Source organism: Panicum virgatum, chromosome 3K, assembly GCF_016808335.1.
Source record: "Panicum virgatum strain AP13 chromosome 3K, P.virgatum_v5, whole genome shotgun sequence".
Lineage (NCBI taxonomy): Eukaryota > Viridiplantae > Streptophyta > Magnoliopsida > Poales > Poaceae > Panicum > Panicum virgatum.
In genome coordinates this window covers 24827417-24844866 of record NC_053138.1, presented here as the reverse complement: position 1 = coordinate 24844866, position 17450 = coordinate 24827417, and the positions used below count along the sequence as shown (strand labels likewise).

General features: G+C 44.0%; 2 protein-coding genes across 5 annotated transcripts; both read right to left on the bottom strand.

The window, feature by feature from the left end:
• Window positions 1-3481: 3481 nt before the first annotated feature.
• Window positions 3482-5317, bottom strand: LOC120700755. Its single transcript, XM_039984988.1, has 2 exons — window positions 4232-5317; window positions 3482-3727 (listed from the first exon to the last, which is right to left on the bottom strand). Exons 1-2 carry the CDS (start codon window positions 5315-5317, stop codon window positions 3482-3484), a joined length of 1332 nt encoding a protein of 443 aa, XP_039840922.1.
• A 3291-nt stretch (window positions 5318-8608) lies between these two features.
• Window positions 8609-13335, bottom strand: LOC120698580. 4 transcript variants are annotated; one of them, XM_039982265.1, is made up of 9 exons: window positions 13047-13335; window positions 12127-12214; window positions 10910-11087; window positions 10739-10813; window positions 9977-10124; window positions 9697-9768; window positions 9455-9604; window positions 9122-9193; window positions 8609-9032 (listed from the first exon to the last, which is right to left on the bottom strand). In XM_039982265.1, exons 4-9 carry the CDS (start codon window positions 10760-10762, stop codon window positions 8875-8877), a joined length of 624 nt encoding a protein of 207 aa, XP_039838199.1. In that variant the 5' UTR covers window positions 10763-10813; window positions 10910-11087; window positions 12127-12214; window positions 13047-13335; the 3' UTR covers window positions 8609-8874. The 4 variants fall into 4 exon arrangements, with proteins under 4 accessions (XP_039838199.1, XP_039838197.1, XP_039838198.1 ...); XM_039982263.1 differs by having other exon boundaries at window positions 10910-12214; XM_039982264.1 differs by lacking the exon at window positions 12127-12214.
• Between the last annotated feature and the right edge of the window lie 4115 nt (window positions 13336-17450).

The following is a 17450-nucleotide window of genomic DNA, read 5'->3' as shown; positions in this document are numbered from 1 at the left end:
CCGCCGCCGCGCTCCTCCTGCTCGCCCGCCGCCGCACTCCTCTAGCTCGCCCGCCGCCGCACCCACCCTGCTCGCCGCCATGCACGCTCCTCCTGGCGCCGCGGTGTGCCCCTTTCACCGGCGAGCGGGAGGCCGAGGTGCGGGAGGCTGCGGCCGAGCTCGCCGTGGTGTGCGCCGCCATGAAGGACGGTGGCGGCTTTGGGATGTGCTGCTTATTGCGTGCCGGCGGCAGCGGCGAGAACCGGCGGAGCTCGCAGCCGGAGCTCGGAATCGGCAAGCAGGAGGAGCACGCGGCAGCGAGCAGGGCGGGTGCAGTAGCACACGGCGACGAGTAGGGGGCCCGGCAGCACGCAAGCAAGAGGAGCGCGGCGGTGGACCGGTGTGCGAGCAGGAGGAGCCCATGGTGGGGGGAACCGACGAGGAGGGGCCGGTGTGCGACCAGGGGGAGCTGCACCTGCACTTCCGACGAGGCCGGCATCTGCTACTCGGCCACCGATTCGGGGTGCCTCTGCCCCGTGGCCTCCCGGCCGGTGGAGGCGGAGGGTCGGACGGCGACGACGGGGCGTAGGTGGTGGAGGGCGCCGGGCAGATGCTCGAGGGCCGGGACAAGGTCTCGGCAAGATCTGGGAGGTCATTGAGGGGGAGAGGAGAAGAAAGGATTGAGGAGGCAGATGATGTGTGGGGCCGTATGTCAGTGGGGAGGGAGTGAACAGTAGCAGGGGTATTTTAGTCCCTACAGAAATAAGGACGCCTGCATGTGAGCCTAAGACGTAGAAAATGGCGTATTTCCAACAGCAGATCAATTGTAATGGCACAAGCGTAGTTTCTTGAGAAGTAGTGGCGCGCTTCAAATACGGTAAAATTATAATGGCACAGTTCCAATTAACCCCTTAATGTACGAGGAGGTTGTTAATCTTATACTAGTACGTACCTCCTGTTAACGGATGGCGCAATAGAGGAGGCAAGTCGTATATAAAAAAGTAAGGGCATGTACAATAGTTTAGACAGTTGTTCTCTATTTGTCACATATAGACAGCTTGTATAATGAGTTGTCTGTTTGGCTGTCTCTAAGATATTTAATCCAGCCCCCAACACAAAATTCATGGTGATCTTGTATATAATTTGATCTTTGTAACAATTTTAGTACATACATGTGAGAATGCATTTTGTTAGTTGAAGAGAATGTATACAATGTTTAAAGGAGGATTGCAATATATTTTATTATTTCATTTTATAGCTTCACATGAAGATCACAGTCAGGACACTAAACACACGGCCCACAGGCCATCTCAGGGCCCAACTACCGGCCTGGCGCTGTTCTTCTTCCCTGAGATGACTCCTCTTGTTTGCTTCTTCTCCTGTAGTGCGAGTCGCCGCCCCATGCCGCAGGGGTGGGAAGGACCGATGACCAGAAGGGGGATGAACTTTGTGCACGGGATTCTCACGGCCGCCGCCAACCGCAGCGGCTCGTACAGCGGGCGCTAGGATACGTCGCTTTGCATCGGAGCACAGGCTTTTGCCGTCGTCGGAAGAAGCGACGGCTTCACTCTCTCTCCGTGATTAATAAGGCTCGGGTCGTATTTCATCATGTACGAGGGAAGTCGACGAGGTCGTCTCTGTGTTGTATATGCCCTAAGCACGGTAAATGTACATTAAGTATACTGTGTTTAAGAAACATTTTGCTATAACTGTGTGGTGCACGTCGTTCTAACTTATTACTCCCTCCTTCCCCGTTTATAAGGCATGGTGGAACATGACACGGTCTTCTAAACAACACTTTGACCATTTATTTATCATATATTATATCACTTTTGATTATAAACTTATAATCATTGTAAAATATATTTGATTATGAATCCAATCATATGAAATTTGCATTATAAAAATAAAAATTTAATAGTCAAATTATTGGTCAAAGATGACAAAGTTTGAATCTTGATATACGTGTATGCCTTATAAACAGGGAAGGAGGGAGTATGAGCCACAGCTTGCCCGGCCTATACCTAAATAGCTACTTGCCAACATTCATTTTACTTTTATTAGTCGTGCGAACATTATTGCCAGCCCAGCAGCGTTTTGTTGAACTTTTATTTGGTCATTAACATCTCATCATCAATGTCAAATAATGTCAACTGAACTCCGGCAATCTAAAATATGATTAAGCACTTCAAACAGTGGATCGTCGTTTTCCGATGTGTAGGCATATATATATGCACCGTAGTTCGAACTAGCTAGCTAGCAATAATATTGATCCAAGGATAAGTGCCATTTAAATGACCTTGAACTGTCAAACACTCAAAAACCTGACGATTATTTTTGCCTTTTGCCCGTGGTTGCATGCGGTTTCTTAATATATATCTTCTGAAAATAACCCTAAATGTTTGTGTTTGTCACTCTAATTACTACAAACTGCTATATGTCCTTTTTTCAGAAAAAAAAAATAAATAGTATTTTCATGCATGTTTTTACCACTAGCGGAGGTGTACGTGCCGCCACAGGCACGTATTTAATTTTCATTCCTTCAAGCAATAATGTCATTTATTTTTCCTTCCAAAAATAATACATGCCTTTTTTTCCTTCCATAAACAATGATATCAATTATTATCCTCCAAACAAATAATGATGTGAATTATGAGTGAATGCATATTCAAAGGAAAGTAAAGTATGAGCTAAAGAAAAATAATACGCGGATACGAGAGGTGAGTATAAAATATTCCCGGTGCAAAAAGTATTAGAATTTTGGTGGAAAATATTGACGAAACCAATCTCCCCCTCTCTTTCATCAAACCTTTTGGCCTGCTGACAAGTGGGGTCTCCGTGAGGGGTAAGATGAGCCTCGTCTTGGTAAGAGTTTCAATTGTTTCAACTTTTATAGTATAGACTAGTTGAATGCTCGTGCGTTGCTACGGGAGTTGATTTTCTTAACACAGAAAAAGAGTATACAAGAACAAATTATAATGCAAATCAAACATTCAACTGGATACCAACAGTCTGAGCTAAAGATTCAATTATAAAAAGATGTAAATATGTCAACAAATATTCACCATTGTCACCAAGGTCAACTAAATATTCAAACAAGTGTACACTATATTCTATTTTATATCTCTTCCTACGATGTGGCTAAGATAATTTTTATGTCCGTAGGAAGTAAACTTTTATAAGAATTCAACTCACTTGCATAAAACTAAATCTGCATATTTAAGATGGCTCAACAGCATCCTTGACCATCATGTTAAGATTGTTTTGGTTTCCTAGCTTTGTGTAATCAGCCGTAAGAAAGCTGCAGACTTGCAGTAATATGCAGCATTTTGTTCGGACATATTATCCCAGATCAATTTACAACACAACAACAATCTTTACAACTTTTGATACTTACACTGTTTGGTACCAATTGAAGAATTTACAGATTTGTTAGTAGTATGCAAGCACATTGCAATCCAGAGCTGCAAATTACAGAACCATGATGAAGGCGGATTATCATCTATAGCGTTAGGACCTCCTTATACACAATATTCTTTGTGTATGTACCATTTCTCATCGGCATCTTTTTCTTCTCATTATCCAACATTTTTTTCCTCTCCTTCACACTTGGTTTTCTCTTGTCCTTCTTCTGGGATTTCTTCTTATCCTTGTTTTCATCTTCCTTGTCGCCTTCATCAGCATTAGGTGGGAGTGCGAGGATCTTAATGTTTGATCTGGCAGTTGCTCTAGATAGCACAATGTACAACTGACCATGTGAGAACACGGGTTCGGGTAAATACACCCCCACGTTGGGAATAGTTTGCCCTTGTGCCTTGTTAACCGTCATGGCAAAGCTGAGCCTAATAGGGAATTGCTTCCTCTTGAACTAGAACGGGAACATCTCATCATCTGATGGGCATAAGGGTATGCGAGGGAGAAAAACCCGCTTTCCAGCATGTTGGCCCAATACAATTTCAGCGTTGATTGAGTTCTTTGCGAATCCTCGTACCACCAGTCTCGTTCTGTTGCAGAGTCCATTCGCAGGGTCGATATTTCTAAGCAATATGATTGGGCAGCCGATCTTAAGCTTTAGCACGTGTGGAGGTAAACCATTTGGGGTCAAGGTGTTAAGAAACTCCGAGGGGTAATAGATATGTGGATCATTAATTGCAGAGTCGAAGCTATGATAAACCATCTCGTCCCCTCAAAAACTACTAATCATCTTCATATTAATCATATCTACCCGCTCATTTCGTGTTGACAAAATCACCCTTGAAGTGATGTAGTTTTTGCTTGCCATGTTCTCATTTAGCTTTGGGAACATGCATTCAATCAATCTATCAAGATCCTTACCATATCCAGAATAAGGCACACATATATGGTCCAGGAGACAGACATCTCCATCACCATTTACCTCCTCTGTTCCACCACCGATGCGCAAGAGATAATCTGCAAACCATGGGTCGCTCTGTGCCCGCATGTTACGCACCAACTTTAGATGCCGCATCGAATCCCAAAGGTACGACCTCCGCAGTGAAGCGTCGACTATTTGAGCCCTCGACCCCTTCCGGATAACAGGGAGGACCTGCCTGAAATCTCCACCGAAAACAACAGTCTTCCCACCAAACGGCATCTCCGGTCGATCCATTATATCCGTCAAGCTTTTGTCAAGAGCCTCCACCGCTTGCCTCTTTGTCATAGTAGCCTCATCCCAAATTATAAGAGATGTTCCCCGTAGTAGCTTTGTAGTACCACTTTGTTTCGTGAAGCTACATAATCCACCATCCTCAATAGTAAGTGGTATTTTGAAGTGTGAGTGGGCGGTTCTTCCACCAGGCATGATGGAGGCGGCAACACCAGATGTAGTTGTCGCCACAGCAAGCTTGTTCTCACTACGTACTCTAGCGAGCAGGGCCCTGTAAAGAAAAGTCTTCCCAGTGCCGCCGGGTCCATCCACAAAGAACAAGCCGCCTTCATCCGTGTCAATCGCGGCCATGATCTCATCATATGCAGCCCTCTGCTCGCTGTTCAAGGACTCGGACAACGCCACATCATCTGCACTGGGAGCTATGCTTGCCTCCTCAAAGATCTCATGTGGGATACCGCTTGCTGTGTCATAGGTGTCATCGATATTGGGTAGTGGGAATGACTTTATGTCCTTCCCCATCGATTGCAACATATTTCTAAGGTCAATCAGCACCATTTGTTCCACAGCCGTGGAGAAAGGACAGTTGCGTCGGTAGTCCTCTGACATTGCATTTATATGTTTCTGCCATAGCCCGAACACATCACTTGGCTCGCAGAATACCAAAATCGTTGCAGATAGCCTTCGCAGTGAGGATGGCATCTGGTACATTGTGGCTTCTGTAAGGCAATCATCAAGTGTGGTGTCCTCTTTGATCAAACCCCTTTTTTCTGCGGCCTCTCGAAATATCGGCTGCAACACACCGTCCACCGTCCTCAAATGCTGATATGAGGTAGCACCGGTGATGTGGTTTAAGAGAACACGAAGATAGTAGCGTTCACCTTCAGCCGGATGAGCCGAGACAATTCTACCAACTTGGCCACGGTTTTTATATTTTCTCCACTGCCAGAATTTTCCATTAGATTGCCAAGTAAAATGCTTTGGGAAGTCACGGTAGAGGATTCCACGAGCTTTCTCGTGTAACCTATTTGCCTCGAAGTACGCCGTCAGCATTGACTGTTCGACCCCTGGACGGCTAACCACATCTTTGATCTTCTGGCGTTGATGGAATGAGACCATGTGCATGTTAGGAAGATGAAGCTACAGCTGCTTCACGGGCGGATGGACCTTATTCAAGTCAAATCCGTATATCCTCCACAGCGCATGTGGAGGTGTAACCCACCTGGCGTCTCTGTATTGCTTGATCTTGTCGATGTTTCCCTTCTCGTCCTCCTTGTCAGATTCTCTCACAGCCACGGACGCTCAGTCATGCCCCTTGTATATGTATTTGAACAAATATTTCACAGACTTAATGCTCCCACATGCCTCAACATTGATGTGGCAGTTGAACAACCGCAATAGGTAAGGGTTGTAAGGGACGACCCATTGATTGTCCAGCTCATGGCCCCGGATTTTTTCCTCACGCCCGTCATCACGTCGCCTATAAACGGGATAAGAATTCTTGCCCTGCGAGGTGGCCTCACAGAAAGGGCGCGGGTAGTGGTTCTTGCATGAACCATGACCCTTCGTGCACGGGCAATTCATATTTAGCAAACCGCACGACCCATGCATTATATGCTTGGTGACCATCTTGTACAGCTCCGGGTACTTCTTCTTATTCGGTAGCTCGGCTGATATAAGAAGGTCATACTGCTCGAGACACGTGAGTTTGAACTTGTTGCGCATTATAAGCAATCAATGGGCATGCGGCAATCCCCTCTTTTCTTCAACTCCTCAAGTTTTGCCCTAAAGACCCGGGCGACGAGATCTGGACGATCCTGTGGTGTCTGGCCCGGGTAAAGTGAACTCCTGATCTCATCCCAATTAGGATTGCAGGTCATTGTGAGAAATATATCAGGTCTACCATACTTTCGCACCAATGCCATAGCATCCATATACCGCCGCCTCATATCCCGAGGCCCTCCGATGAATGACGTACCCAGCACAGTACGCTTGCCAACTGCATCTGCTCGACCCTCGCCGGCATGAAGACTGTCAACAAGACCTTGGTATAGATCTACCCTTATCTGATCCTGGTTATTACGAATGTAATCTAAATGAGAGCTCTTGATCTTGACGTATGTGTCCACAGCAAACTGCTGAAAAAGACGCTTGCCATGCAATATTGGGTTAAATATTCATGGCCGCATCTGAAACTTATAGCAGTAGTAATCACGTACAGACACACATAAATTTCCGACAGAATCTGCACATACAAGAATATTATATTAGTGACCATGATTGCACGTCTTGCGAGATACACTGCTTGAGTTATGTCAAAATAAATTACCTAGATCATCATCACCATTACCCTGCCCACGTTGTCTGCGTATCTCACGAGCGTCATTCACTTCTTCCATAGTAACACCTGCCTTTGGAATCATGTTGTGCCACCCCAGTTCACCTCTTGGAAAAAACAGAGGATACAAGAGTGCGTCGTAGCACCCATGATATGACCGGATGCCATGTATAAACCTATCCTTCCCTTGTAGGAGAGCACTGTGCTCGAATTGACCTCGACGCTCGCTCCCTTCTACCCATACAGCAGCCACTTCGGATGTGAGCGGTGTGTTATATGTTCTCTAGTCTAACCGCTGATCAAGGTTCAATTCCACATGATAGTCATCAAGATTTTCATTCTGCCCGAAACTCCTGAGATTTTCATTCTGACAATACAGTGAAGTAAATGAGAAATGCCCATTGAAAAATCTGTTGTTCGCACGAAAGTGCCTAGCATTAGCATCTGAACTTGACCACAGCCTCATGAGCTCGGGTGGTGTATCAGGTGTGGATAGCTCAATCTTCCCGCTGCGGCAGCAGAATCCGGGGGGCTCGAACTCAAACTTCTTCGCGTTGCATTTCGGGCAGTTCTCAACAGGCTCCAACATATGGGTATCCTCAGGCATATTGGCATACACTGCGTCGTACAGATCTGATACATCTAGGATTGAACCAGAACCATCATCGTGGGACTTCCTCTTCCGTGTCGTCATCTAAAGTGGGGTATTTAAGCAGTAACGTGTTAGACATATTTAGCGATGCTATTAAAGCATCTTGGAATTTGTTTTCATACCGAAATATATGTACCTTGGCCTGCAAAGAGGTATCCTTCAAACTCCTCATCGTCCTCCTCGAATATCACATCCTCATCGCAATCATCCTCGGCGCAATCATCCTCGGCTGTGAGTTAGGCACACAGGTTAATGAAATAGATATTGTCATGTGCTAAAGAATTAATAATTATAATATAAGAAAATAAAGAAATTAAGATAATATATACCATTTGTACAAGCTGGATCCCGCATATATTTTGGTTGGCTTTGATCAAGACTATCTATAAAACATATAACACGATTTTTTTTGTTAAGACAGGTTTTAAGTTATAATAGATGTATCAGCATGAAACTGTAGTAATTGTAATTACCTTGAATAGTATCAATTGATTGAGTCAGGGTTTGCGGTAAACTGACATCTTCCTTATTATCCTCACAAATGCCTTGATCTTCATGTACTGCCTGACAAGATTTTTTTGCCATATTTGACGCAAAATGTCGATTTCGACGTGTTAACAATGAATGTCTTTCTCCGTGTGTAACATGATGCCTATGGTTCAAGTGGCCAGCAAGCATTTTTGGGGCGTCAAGATCAGATGATTGTTCTTCACGTGATGGTGGTACGTAGATTGGCGTCCAATCGGATGGTGTCCATTCAAACTGGGGTATAGTCACATCGGCTGCACTTAATTCAGCACCTATTTTTGCACCATCCTTAGCTGGATCCAAAATTTCAGGGACATAATGTGGATTCTCCATGGCAATGGAGTGAGGCTGCCATCTATTCTTTCTCAACTCACTTCGTTTTCTTTTATTAGGATGAACATTTTCATTGTTCAATGCACCAGCCTCCTCTACAAATAGTAGTTTGTACAAACATAAGAATACAAAGTAGTAGAATACAAAGCAGTAAAACTCAAACTAAAATCTGGTTCACCAAATGAAGTGCAAGAAACTCTACTTGGCATCATATTCTTTTACTCATATGATTTGGCATCGTATTTACTCATATGATGACAAGCACACATACTCCAAAATCAAAATAGAAATACATGAGAAAATATTACGAAGCAAGTAAAAGTACTAAAATGTCCAACTAATTTGTAAGAACCCTGAAATCTTGACCCATCCAAATTACAGGTAATATATTTGTAACACCACAATTTTTGAATGCATCTAGCACCTTTCTTTTTTTTTACACGCTTCACGCAGCCTCAGATTTCCTGCATTCTTCTCTTCTTGTGACTTTGCTGCATACCTTGCTCTCTCCCTTTGTCGCTTACGATGCTTATTATCACTGTTTACTGACGGTGAATTGTGTGCGCTCTCAGCCCCTGACATTGGAAGCAGCAGAACATATATAGTCAGGGCGTTTGTTTTTCTAATACAATTAACCCCTCCTATCACGTTAATCATTGGTTACCTCCATTAGTGTGGTTTGTCAAATCGCCAAATGGAGCACGAGAACAATTTGTTTCCATGAGATTCTGATATTCTGAAAACCACACACATATATACCAAAAAATCAACATGGGATTCTAATATTCTGAAAACCACACACATATATTCCAAAAAATCAAAATTAGCCGCATTCCATAGTATAGTAAATATAAGTAGAAATATATGAGTTCATGGCACGAAGCAGATAGAAGTATTAAAAGATGCAACTAATTAGTAGCAAACCATGAGATATTGACCCATCCAGATTTCAGGGTAATGTATTTGTAACACCACAAATATGTAATGCATCCACTACCTTTCTTTTTTCGACGCGCTTCACACACCCTCTGAATTCTTGCATTCTTCTCTTCTTGAGACATTGCTGCATACCTTGCTCTTTCCATTTCCCGCTTACGTTGGTTTTTGTCATTGTTTGCTGACTGTGAATCGGGTGCGCTCTCAGCTCCTGCGATGTAAATAGCAAAACATCTATAGTCAGTACTTCTGTTTTTGCAATGCAATTAATCGATCAATCATGAATATTCATTAGTTATTTACCTCCATTAGTTTGGTTTGTCAAATCGCCCAATGGAGCACGAGAACTGTTTGTTTTCATGGGATTTAGAAATTCTGAAGACCAAACATATTCGAAAACCAAAGTTAGTTGTATTCTATAGTATATAGTATTGTAAATACAAGTACAAATTCATGACTTCATGCCATGAACAGGTTGGAACTTTAAAAGATGCAACTAATTGGTAGCAACCCATAAAATTGTGACCCATCCAGATCACAGGGTAATATATGTAAGCAAACAAATATATAATGCATCCAGCACCTTTCTTTTTTTGACGCGCTTCACGCAGCCTTAGATTTCTTGCATTTTTCTCTTCTTGAGACATTGCTGCATACCTTGCTGTCTCTTTCCCGCTTACGTTGCTTTTTGTCATTGATCGCTGACTGTGAATCGGGTGCGCTCTCAGCCCCTGGGATGTAAATAGCAAAACATATATAGTCAAAACGTCTGTATTATGCAAGCAAAGCACACACATGAACTATCAGTAAACTAAAGAGTAGAGCAATACACTTCGTCAATTATTCATAAACATAGATAGGTCATTAGCTTTTACATGTCTCCCTGTGTATTTTTTTGTTCATGCAGAATTCCTGATACTAATATTTTTATCAAATATTGGAATACATTCAAATTACAGGAAAGTATGGGTTCGAAATTCCAAGCCATATTCGATTAATTTGACTCTCAGGAAACTGCAGGAGATATAAGGGAAGATCTTCCGATGGATCTCGATTATTTCAATTTGATCATTCAAAAATTCATGCTTGATGACTTTCAAATTGTGAAAAAGAACAAAGGAACGATAAGCTTGTCAATTTGAACTTTACTTCTTCACGGCTACAACTTATTTGTGCAGCCAAACAGCACCTATACTGATCTGATGATCTTTATAAAAGCACTATCAATCACAGTGTATGTGTGCAGTTTCATCACCATGGTTGAGTTTAGGAGTTCACCTCAAGAATGCATGCTTAACAGGAATATGTGCAGTTTAACCAAATCACTAACCACAAAATCACTAACCTGGAACATCTTGTGAGTCCGCATTGGTCAAGACATTAATGGAATCTCCATCGACAGCACGATCTTGAGAAAGCACTGACAAAAAAAGGTCCGGTTAGCACGTGTATCTACAAATCTACATATTTCTTAGCTGTCGTAATTCTGATAAATGCAACATCACCAGCCGTTTACCTGTCGGCGTCGATGCAGTACCCCCATGTCCGGCATTTCCCCTTACGTAGGAGTGATTGGTATGCAACCAATCACTATTCTCGTCAAGATCAAGTCCATCTGGTTCTCCAATCATATCACTCATGTTCTTCTGATGCATGCACTCACCAGGATTATCACTGGGAGTAAAAAAAGAATTCTGCACAGTATAAATTTGAAGAATGTCATGCAGTACCCCTCATGCAGATTAAGATGTTATTAGCTTGGCCAAGAGTAAACTAAGGTCTGTATATTGCTAGTAGTTTTTCCTAACCAATAACAGCATAAAAACTGCACAATGATGTTGATGTCTCCCCATTTCAGTCATAGTAATGAGTAATCCAAAATCATACACATTTGCATTGACGAAGCAAAGCATTACTCCATTCATAATCATAAAATATTTGAAACAACACAACCATAACCATGAGTCAAAGAAATCAGATAAGCCATGAGCTCATGAGTCAAAGAACTCAGCACAAACAGCATGCTTTTTTATAAAATTAATATTTAGTCATGATCTATCACATCAAATAAAAAGGTGACGCATATAAGGTGTATCATTATGTCCAAGATTTCAAATTCAGTTGCATTGAATACTCTAATATAATTGAATACTCTAATATAATGAAAACAATTCTGAATATTCAGTCCTATAAGCTAAACATCTGAAGACTCCATATGAAACATTAGTACACCGCCATCATCAATTAAATTTCATACATGACAATAACTGTAGTTTCTTTAGAAAATTCAGTTGATCTGAATAAAAACTATGATGAGAATAGTTCTGAATATTCAGTCATGTAACCACTCCTCTTTAAGCCTCCATATGCTTGACAAATTATCTCATATCCTATAATAAAAACATTTCTGAATATTCTGTCATGTAACCACTCCTCTGAAGCCTCCATATGCATGATAAATTAGTATATCACCACCATCAATTAAATTGCACAAGATGAGATGATTAGAAATGCATTTGTACACTTTGTACAATTTGGCTGCAGGTATGGATGCTTATTTTGTTAGGCCGCACCAGCTTATCACTTTGAGCAAACTGTTATAGCAGTTTGTAAGACGTCGTAAGTGATTCAAGCATACCAGATATATTAGCATATCATTTTTGAAGTGAGATATAGATGACATAGTTGGCTAAATCAAATAACCAGTTATTGGCAATGCAAGTGAAACAATACCTTGATGAAACCAGTCATGGCCACATTGATTTGATCAAACAACGACAGAGATGTTCAGACCTTAGGAATTGAAAAACATGCACACCCTCTGCAATGTAAAATCCATCTATGATTTTTAGCATTGGAAAAGCATCTTCAAATCTTTATGTTGTTTACTGATACAGGTAATTACTGTTTGAGCTGTGAACCGCACAACTTGTCGAAAGATGGCAACATAAATAGGACAATTTTTTTTAACCTGCAACTATCTCAAGGGAAGCTGCCTACTGGTGAAAATTCAGCTGATGTTCAGCCAGAGTTATTTGAGGAGAAAAATCAGTCAATTCAAAAGTTACTCTGAATCTGCACACAACTGGAAATAATTATAATATATCAATAAAACATGAGCAATAAAGCACATGAAAGAAAAGTTACTACACTTTTGTTCTGTTATAAGTATGGTAGAGTGCCGTGGACACTTCTTGTCTTTAGGTACTGGAAATAGGTTCGGGCTTTTTGTACTTGATGCAATGTGATCGGGAACACTTTGGGGACAGAACGTGTGCCTCATTCAAAATACGACAGTTCTGCTGCCGTCAAGCCACCAAGCCACAAAACTACCTCGTAAAAGTGTACCAAAATAAAAGCTACTGGTATTTTGCTACAACTACAAGCGAGGCAACAAGCATCAACACATGCACTTTTTTTCTTCCTGCACACAATCGACGTCATTCATCTACACATGCACTTCAAAACAGCCAGAAAATCACCCCCAAGGCCGTCGACTGCAGTGATGAAATTGGCTTGGACCCAAAGTCCCAAACACTAATACCTTGTGTGCATGGGTTGAATGAGATGGAAAAGATCGAAGAGCTCGTGGCCATGGCCGCAATGAAATCGATGGGGGTTGGGGAAAGGAAGAGGATGATGAGGGAACTCACAGGGTTAGCCGGAATCCGGCCGACGGCGGTGGCGGCGTTCCGGCGGACAGCAGGCTACGGGTAGGCACAAAACCGAGTCGCGCCGTCGAGAGGATCGTCGTGGCGGCGCTGGATTGATCAGGCGGCCAACGGCGTCGCACCGAGGACGGCGGCGTCGGCCCGAGGCGGCGGCGACGCGAGGTGAGCGTGGCGAGGGCTCGAACCGTCGGCGGAGGTGGGGAGGGGCGCAGATCGTACGCGGTGGGCAGAACCAGCGACGGGAGACGGGGGACCACGCGCGGGGCGGGGGACGGGGCGGAGGGGCGGACACACGGGCTGGCAGAAACAACAATGGGGCAGAGACACTTTTAACTTCGTTCTTTTTAGGTAGTAGGAGATTTGAATGCAATAGTTTGCACGGAGAAATTGATTTGCACCTGATAAAATGAGATCTAAGATCAAGAGAGTATCACATGCAATGACTTGGAAGGATGGATTCATCGATCTATCCTAGCTTGTCGTTGATTGCGCCGCGCCGATAGAACAAAAAACAAAGAACTTTTATATCATGTCGTCGAATTGTCAACTCCCCTTAAGAATCAATCTCGGAAGAACTACCGAGAACGTGGCCACAACCTAATGGCTAAGTTGTTTACTCTGTCTTCCCTCCCATTCTTGGAAATCTGTCGACCATCTGTAGCCACCTAACTTATTTAGCCGGTATATAGGACTGCCTTATTAGCTATCTACAAGATTGAGCTTAGCTATCTATGCAAGTGTGCAACGTCGTCTATATATACATATCGATCGATTTATCGAGACCCAAGCAAGAGAGACGGAATTGCTAGCTTAGCCAATCCTCATAATATCCCTAGTTTGTTTCAAGCAGCAGCAGGGGCGGGGCCGGTGGAGCCGTGGAGCAGAATGGCGGAGACAAAAATCACAATGGATAAGACGGCGATCATCCTGTCCTCGGTGGTCGGGTGCCTAGGGTTGCTGAGCGCCATCTTGGGGTTCGCGGGAGAGGGCGCAAACGCTACTGTAAGATTGATCCATGCACCTAGCTAGCTAAATATGGATTATGTACTGTGTATACATGTCCTTGCACGCAGTTTTTTTTCTCTTTAAATTATTATTATTATTATGTACTTTGTATGATGATCACGACTCCGAGTATGTTTACGTTGGCCTGCAGAACCCTTCGCCCGGGCTGGGAATCTGCGCCGGCATCTTCCTGCTGTCCGCCCAGGTCACCGTCTCGGCGGTCGGCGGCTGCTGTGGCTGCTGCAAGTCCCGCGCCGTTCCTTCCGAGACCAAGCGCATCGTCAGCATTGTCTGCTCCGTCGGCTCCTGGTGAGTACGTGGCCGGCCTACGGCCGGCATATACCACTAGCTACTTGATCGCTCACTACGTATATACGCAGGGTAGCAGCGGTGATCGCGTGCGTGCTGCTGTTCGTCGGTACAGAAGCTGTTAGCTTGTTTATTTGCATGACTACTACAGAAGTTGTTAGCTTGTTTATTTGACCAATCAGCAATTCTTCCATATTGAGTGACCTGAACTCATGATTGAAATGGCTAGCTAAATGTCTACTATAGAAAGACCATATGATTTTTCTCTTCTGTTGCTCACATGTCAATGCATAAACATGTACAAACTGTAATGCCCTTATATTTTGCAGCACGCCAAAGCTAGATATATTGAAGATGTGTGTGCTGATTCTTTTTGGTGATCACCTCTACCTCTACAGGTCACTGCCACATAAATCATCTCCCATTTGGCTGTTTAAGTAATCCATTTTGATTGTCTTTTATTTACAATTTAACTTGCAGATTCATCGGCAAAGAGGTCTGGGCATCAGCATATGTGCTTGTGGATGTGAGCATGAATACAAAACTTGGTCAGGCCTTGAAGCATGGGTTTGCTTGAAGCTTCTTTTTATTTGCTGTATTATGATATTTTGTGCTAGATAACTAGAGTTAGACTGATTTCATGTTGAATCGAAAAACATTGATGTATGTATGTGATCAGATGTTGGATAAGAATTTATTTATATATGGGCTTCTTTATATCTTGAGATGGGCTGAAATGTATTTATATATGGGCTTCTTTATATCTTGAGATGGACTGAAATGATGATGGATTGATCAGAAAAATGGGCTCGATGTAAATGGGCTGTTTTTTTTTCATTAGCAGATACATAAATGGGCTATATGCAATAGACCCATATCATTGTCCACGTCAGCATCCATGTGGAAGCCACATCATCACCACAATCCACATCATTGCCATGTCAGCAGCCACTGCATGATGTGACAATTGAATCTATGATGTTAATTTTCGTCATAGAAACCGGGCTTGGGTTGGGCTTCAGGGGGCCTGGAGACATTTTATGACGATTTTAAAGCGTCATGGATCAACCAATCTATGAAGAAAATTTAAGAAATGTCACGAGGTGTTTACAAAACTAACTCCAAAATCCCTGCACTAGAAACCCTAATGAATCTAATGAGACATTTGACCGCGTGATTTGAGAATGGTTACTGTAGCATCACTGTAGCCAATCATCGATTAATTACTGTCATTAGATTCATCGCGAAAAGTTGCATCCATCTCTGAAGAGGTTTTACAAATAGACTTCATTTAATACTCCATGCATGCAAACGAAATCTGTGCTAGAAACTAGCACAGAGAAACCAAACAAGGCCACTGGGTCGATGCGTGTGCCCAACTACCCATTCTTACATAGCACGTGCGCGCTGGTTGAAAATTCACGCATCGGACCACACGTGACCTGTGTTGGAGTTGATCTCCAGGGCCCGATCCAAAGATCGGGCCGTGCCTCTTGAACGCACCCTAATCGGGGGTGTCCAGCCCATATGGCTGGTGGGCCCCTGTTGCTCGCGCTATATAGATAGAACAGGAGGGGGTTGGGGCACGCGACACGAGATTCACCGCCGCCACAACCCCCTCCGATAACCCTACCGATCGAGGGAGCGCGAGGCCGACGGGAAGTCTGCCACCACGTCGTCCATCTCCACCACTCCCGTCGCCGGCCAGACCCGGTGGAGGCCCGAAGGCCACCGGCACCCGCGTCGCCCTTCACCGCCACCAAGTCCACACCTCGCCGACCCCGACTTCCTCGCCACCATCGGAGCCATGGCGAACCAGAGCTCTACCTCCTCTGCGCCGCCATACTAGACTAGAGATGAACTACTTGATTCTATACTCAAAACTTGTACCCCGTACCCGATCCATTGTGCCTGAATTCGATCTTGTACAGAAACTCAGAAGTGTTGTATCTAACATTGGTATCACTCGCCGATCTAGTGCATAGATCGGGTCTTGGGGAAGAACAGAGGAAAGAAATCCAGAATCGATCTCGAATCGACCAAGAACATTAAGAACCCTAACCCCCAGAATCACCAGAACCCTAACCCTAGCAAGAACTGGAGGTGGTGACGGCCTACCAGAGCCTTCTGTCGGTGAGCTCACCGGCCACCACCGTGCGCAAGATCCAGGTAGTGGTGGCGCACACGAACAGATCGTGCCGCCGCTCGCTGCGGCCTCCAGAATCCGCGCGCGGGCTCTGTTTTCCTCCACCACTCGCGACTCGCCATCCTCGCACGGACACAGCGCTCCGAGCACCGTCGCGAGGCTACTCGACAGCGACGCGCTCGCCCGTGGGGGAGTGCGCGCGCCGGCGAGGGGGCCCGCGGCGGCGCATTCGTCTTCCCCAGCGCCGGTCGCCACCGGCAGCGCCGCCATCCACTCAAGAAGAAAGAGGGGGATAGAATGAACTGTGCTAGGGTTTCCGGGGGTGTCGGCCGGGCGCGGGCTTTCGTTCCGCCGAAAATGAAGGGCGGTCGACGAATCCGACGGCCAGGAATCCCCGACCGGCCGATCGGGCCAGAACCGGCCCAGGCGGGGCTCCGCAGCAAGCCGTTTCCCGGCCCAGGCCCAGGCCCAGGTTGCAGCCTGGGCGCGGGGAGGGGCTGCTGCGCGCGTAAGGGCTTTGGGCCGATCTTGGTTTATGGCCCATATGAACAGTACTATATCATAATTCTTTTATTTATTTTCAAAAGCACTTTTGAATATGTTTTTTTGATGAATTTGTTTAGAATTTGTTTTCTATATATAAATGCACCAACGTGTATTATTTTGAGAGCTGAAAATTATAGAATTGTGCTTCTGAATATTTAGAATTTTATATATTTCCATTGCAAGAATTATTTGTGTCTCTATGATAATTTGAACCAACGAGATAATTGATATAGAGGCATATAGAATTTATTTTTTAGAATTTTTTGTATTTTATGATATTGTAATTTCTGACCACAATTGATATAACAATATTATAATCTTGACCAGAAATTTCAATAAACAAAAAAATTCTACATGTTTCCGCTGAAAGAATTATTTTT

Bases quoted from the DNA above. Each gene is read 5' to 3' on its own strand.
- LOC120698580 (XM_039982263.1), bottom strand. From the start codon at position 10,762: ATGCGGACTCACAAGATGTTCCAG. The intron at 10,125-10,738 runs GTTAGTGATTTT...TTTACATCCCAG, and splicing joins GGACTCACAAGATGTTCCAG to GGGCTGAGAGCGCACCCGAT. The intron at 9,605-9,696 runs GTAAATAACTAA...TTTACATCGCAG, and splicing joins GACAAACCAAACTAATGGAG to GAGCTGAGAGCGCACCCGAT.
- LOC120700755 (XM_039984988.1), bottom strand. From the start codon at position 5,317: ATGTACCAGATGCCATCCTCACTGCGAAGGCTATCTGCAACGATTTTG. The intron at 3,728-4,231 runs GTGATTTTGTCA...TCACATGGTCAG, and splicing joins AAAACTACATCACTTCAAGG to TTGTACATTGTGCTATCTAG.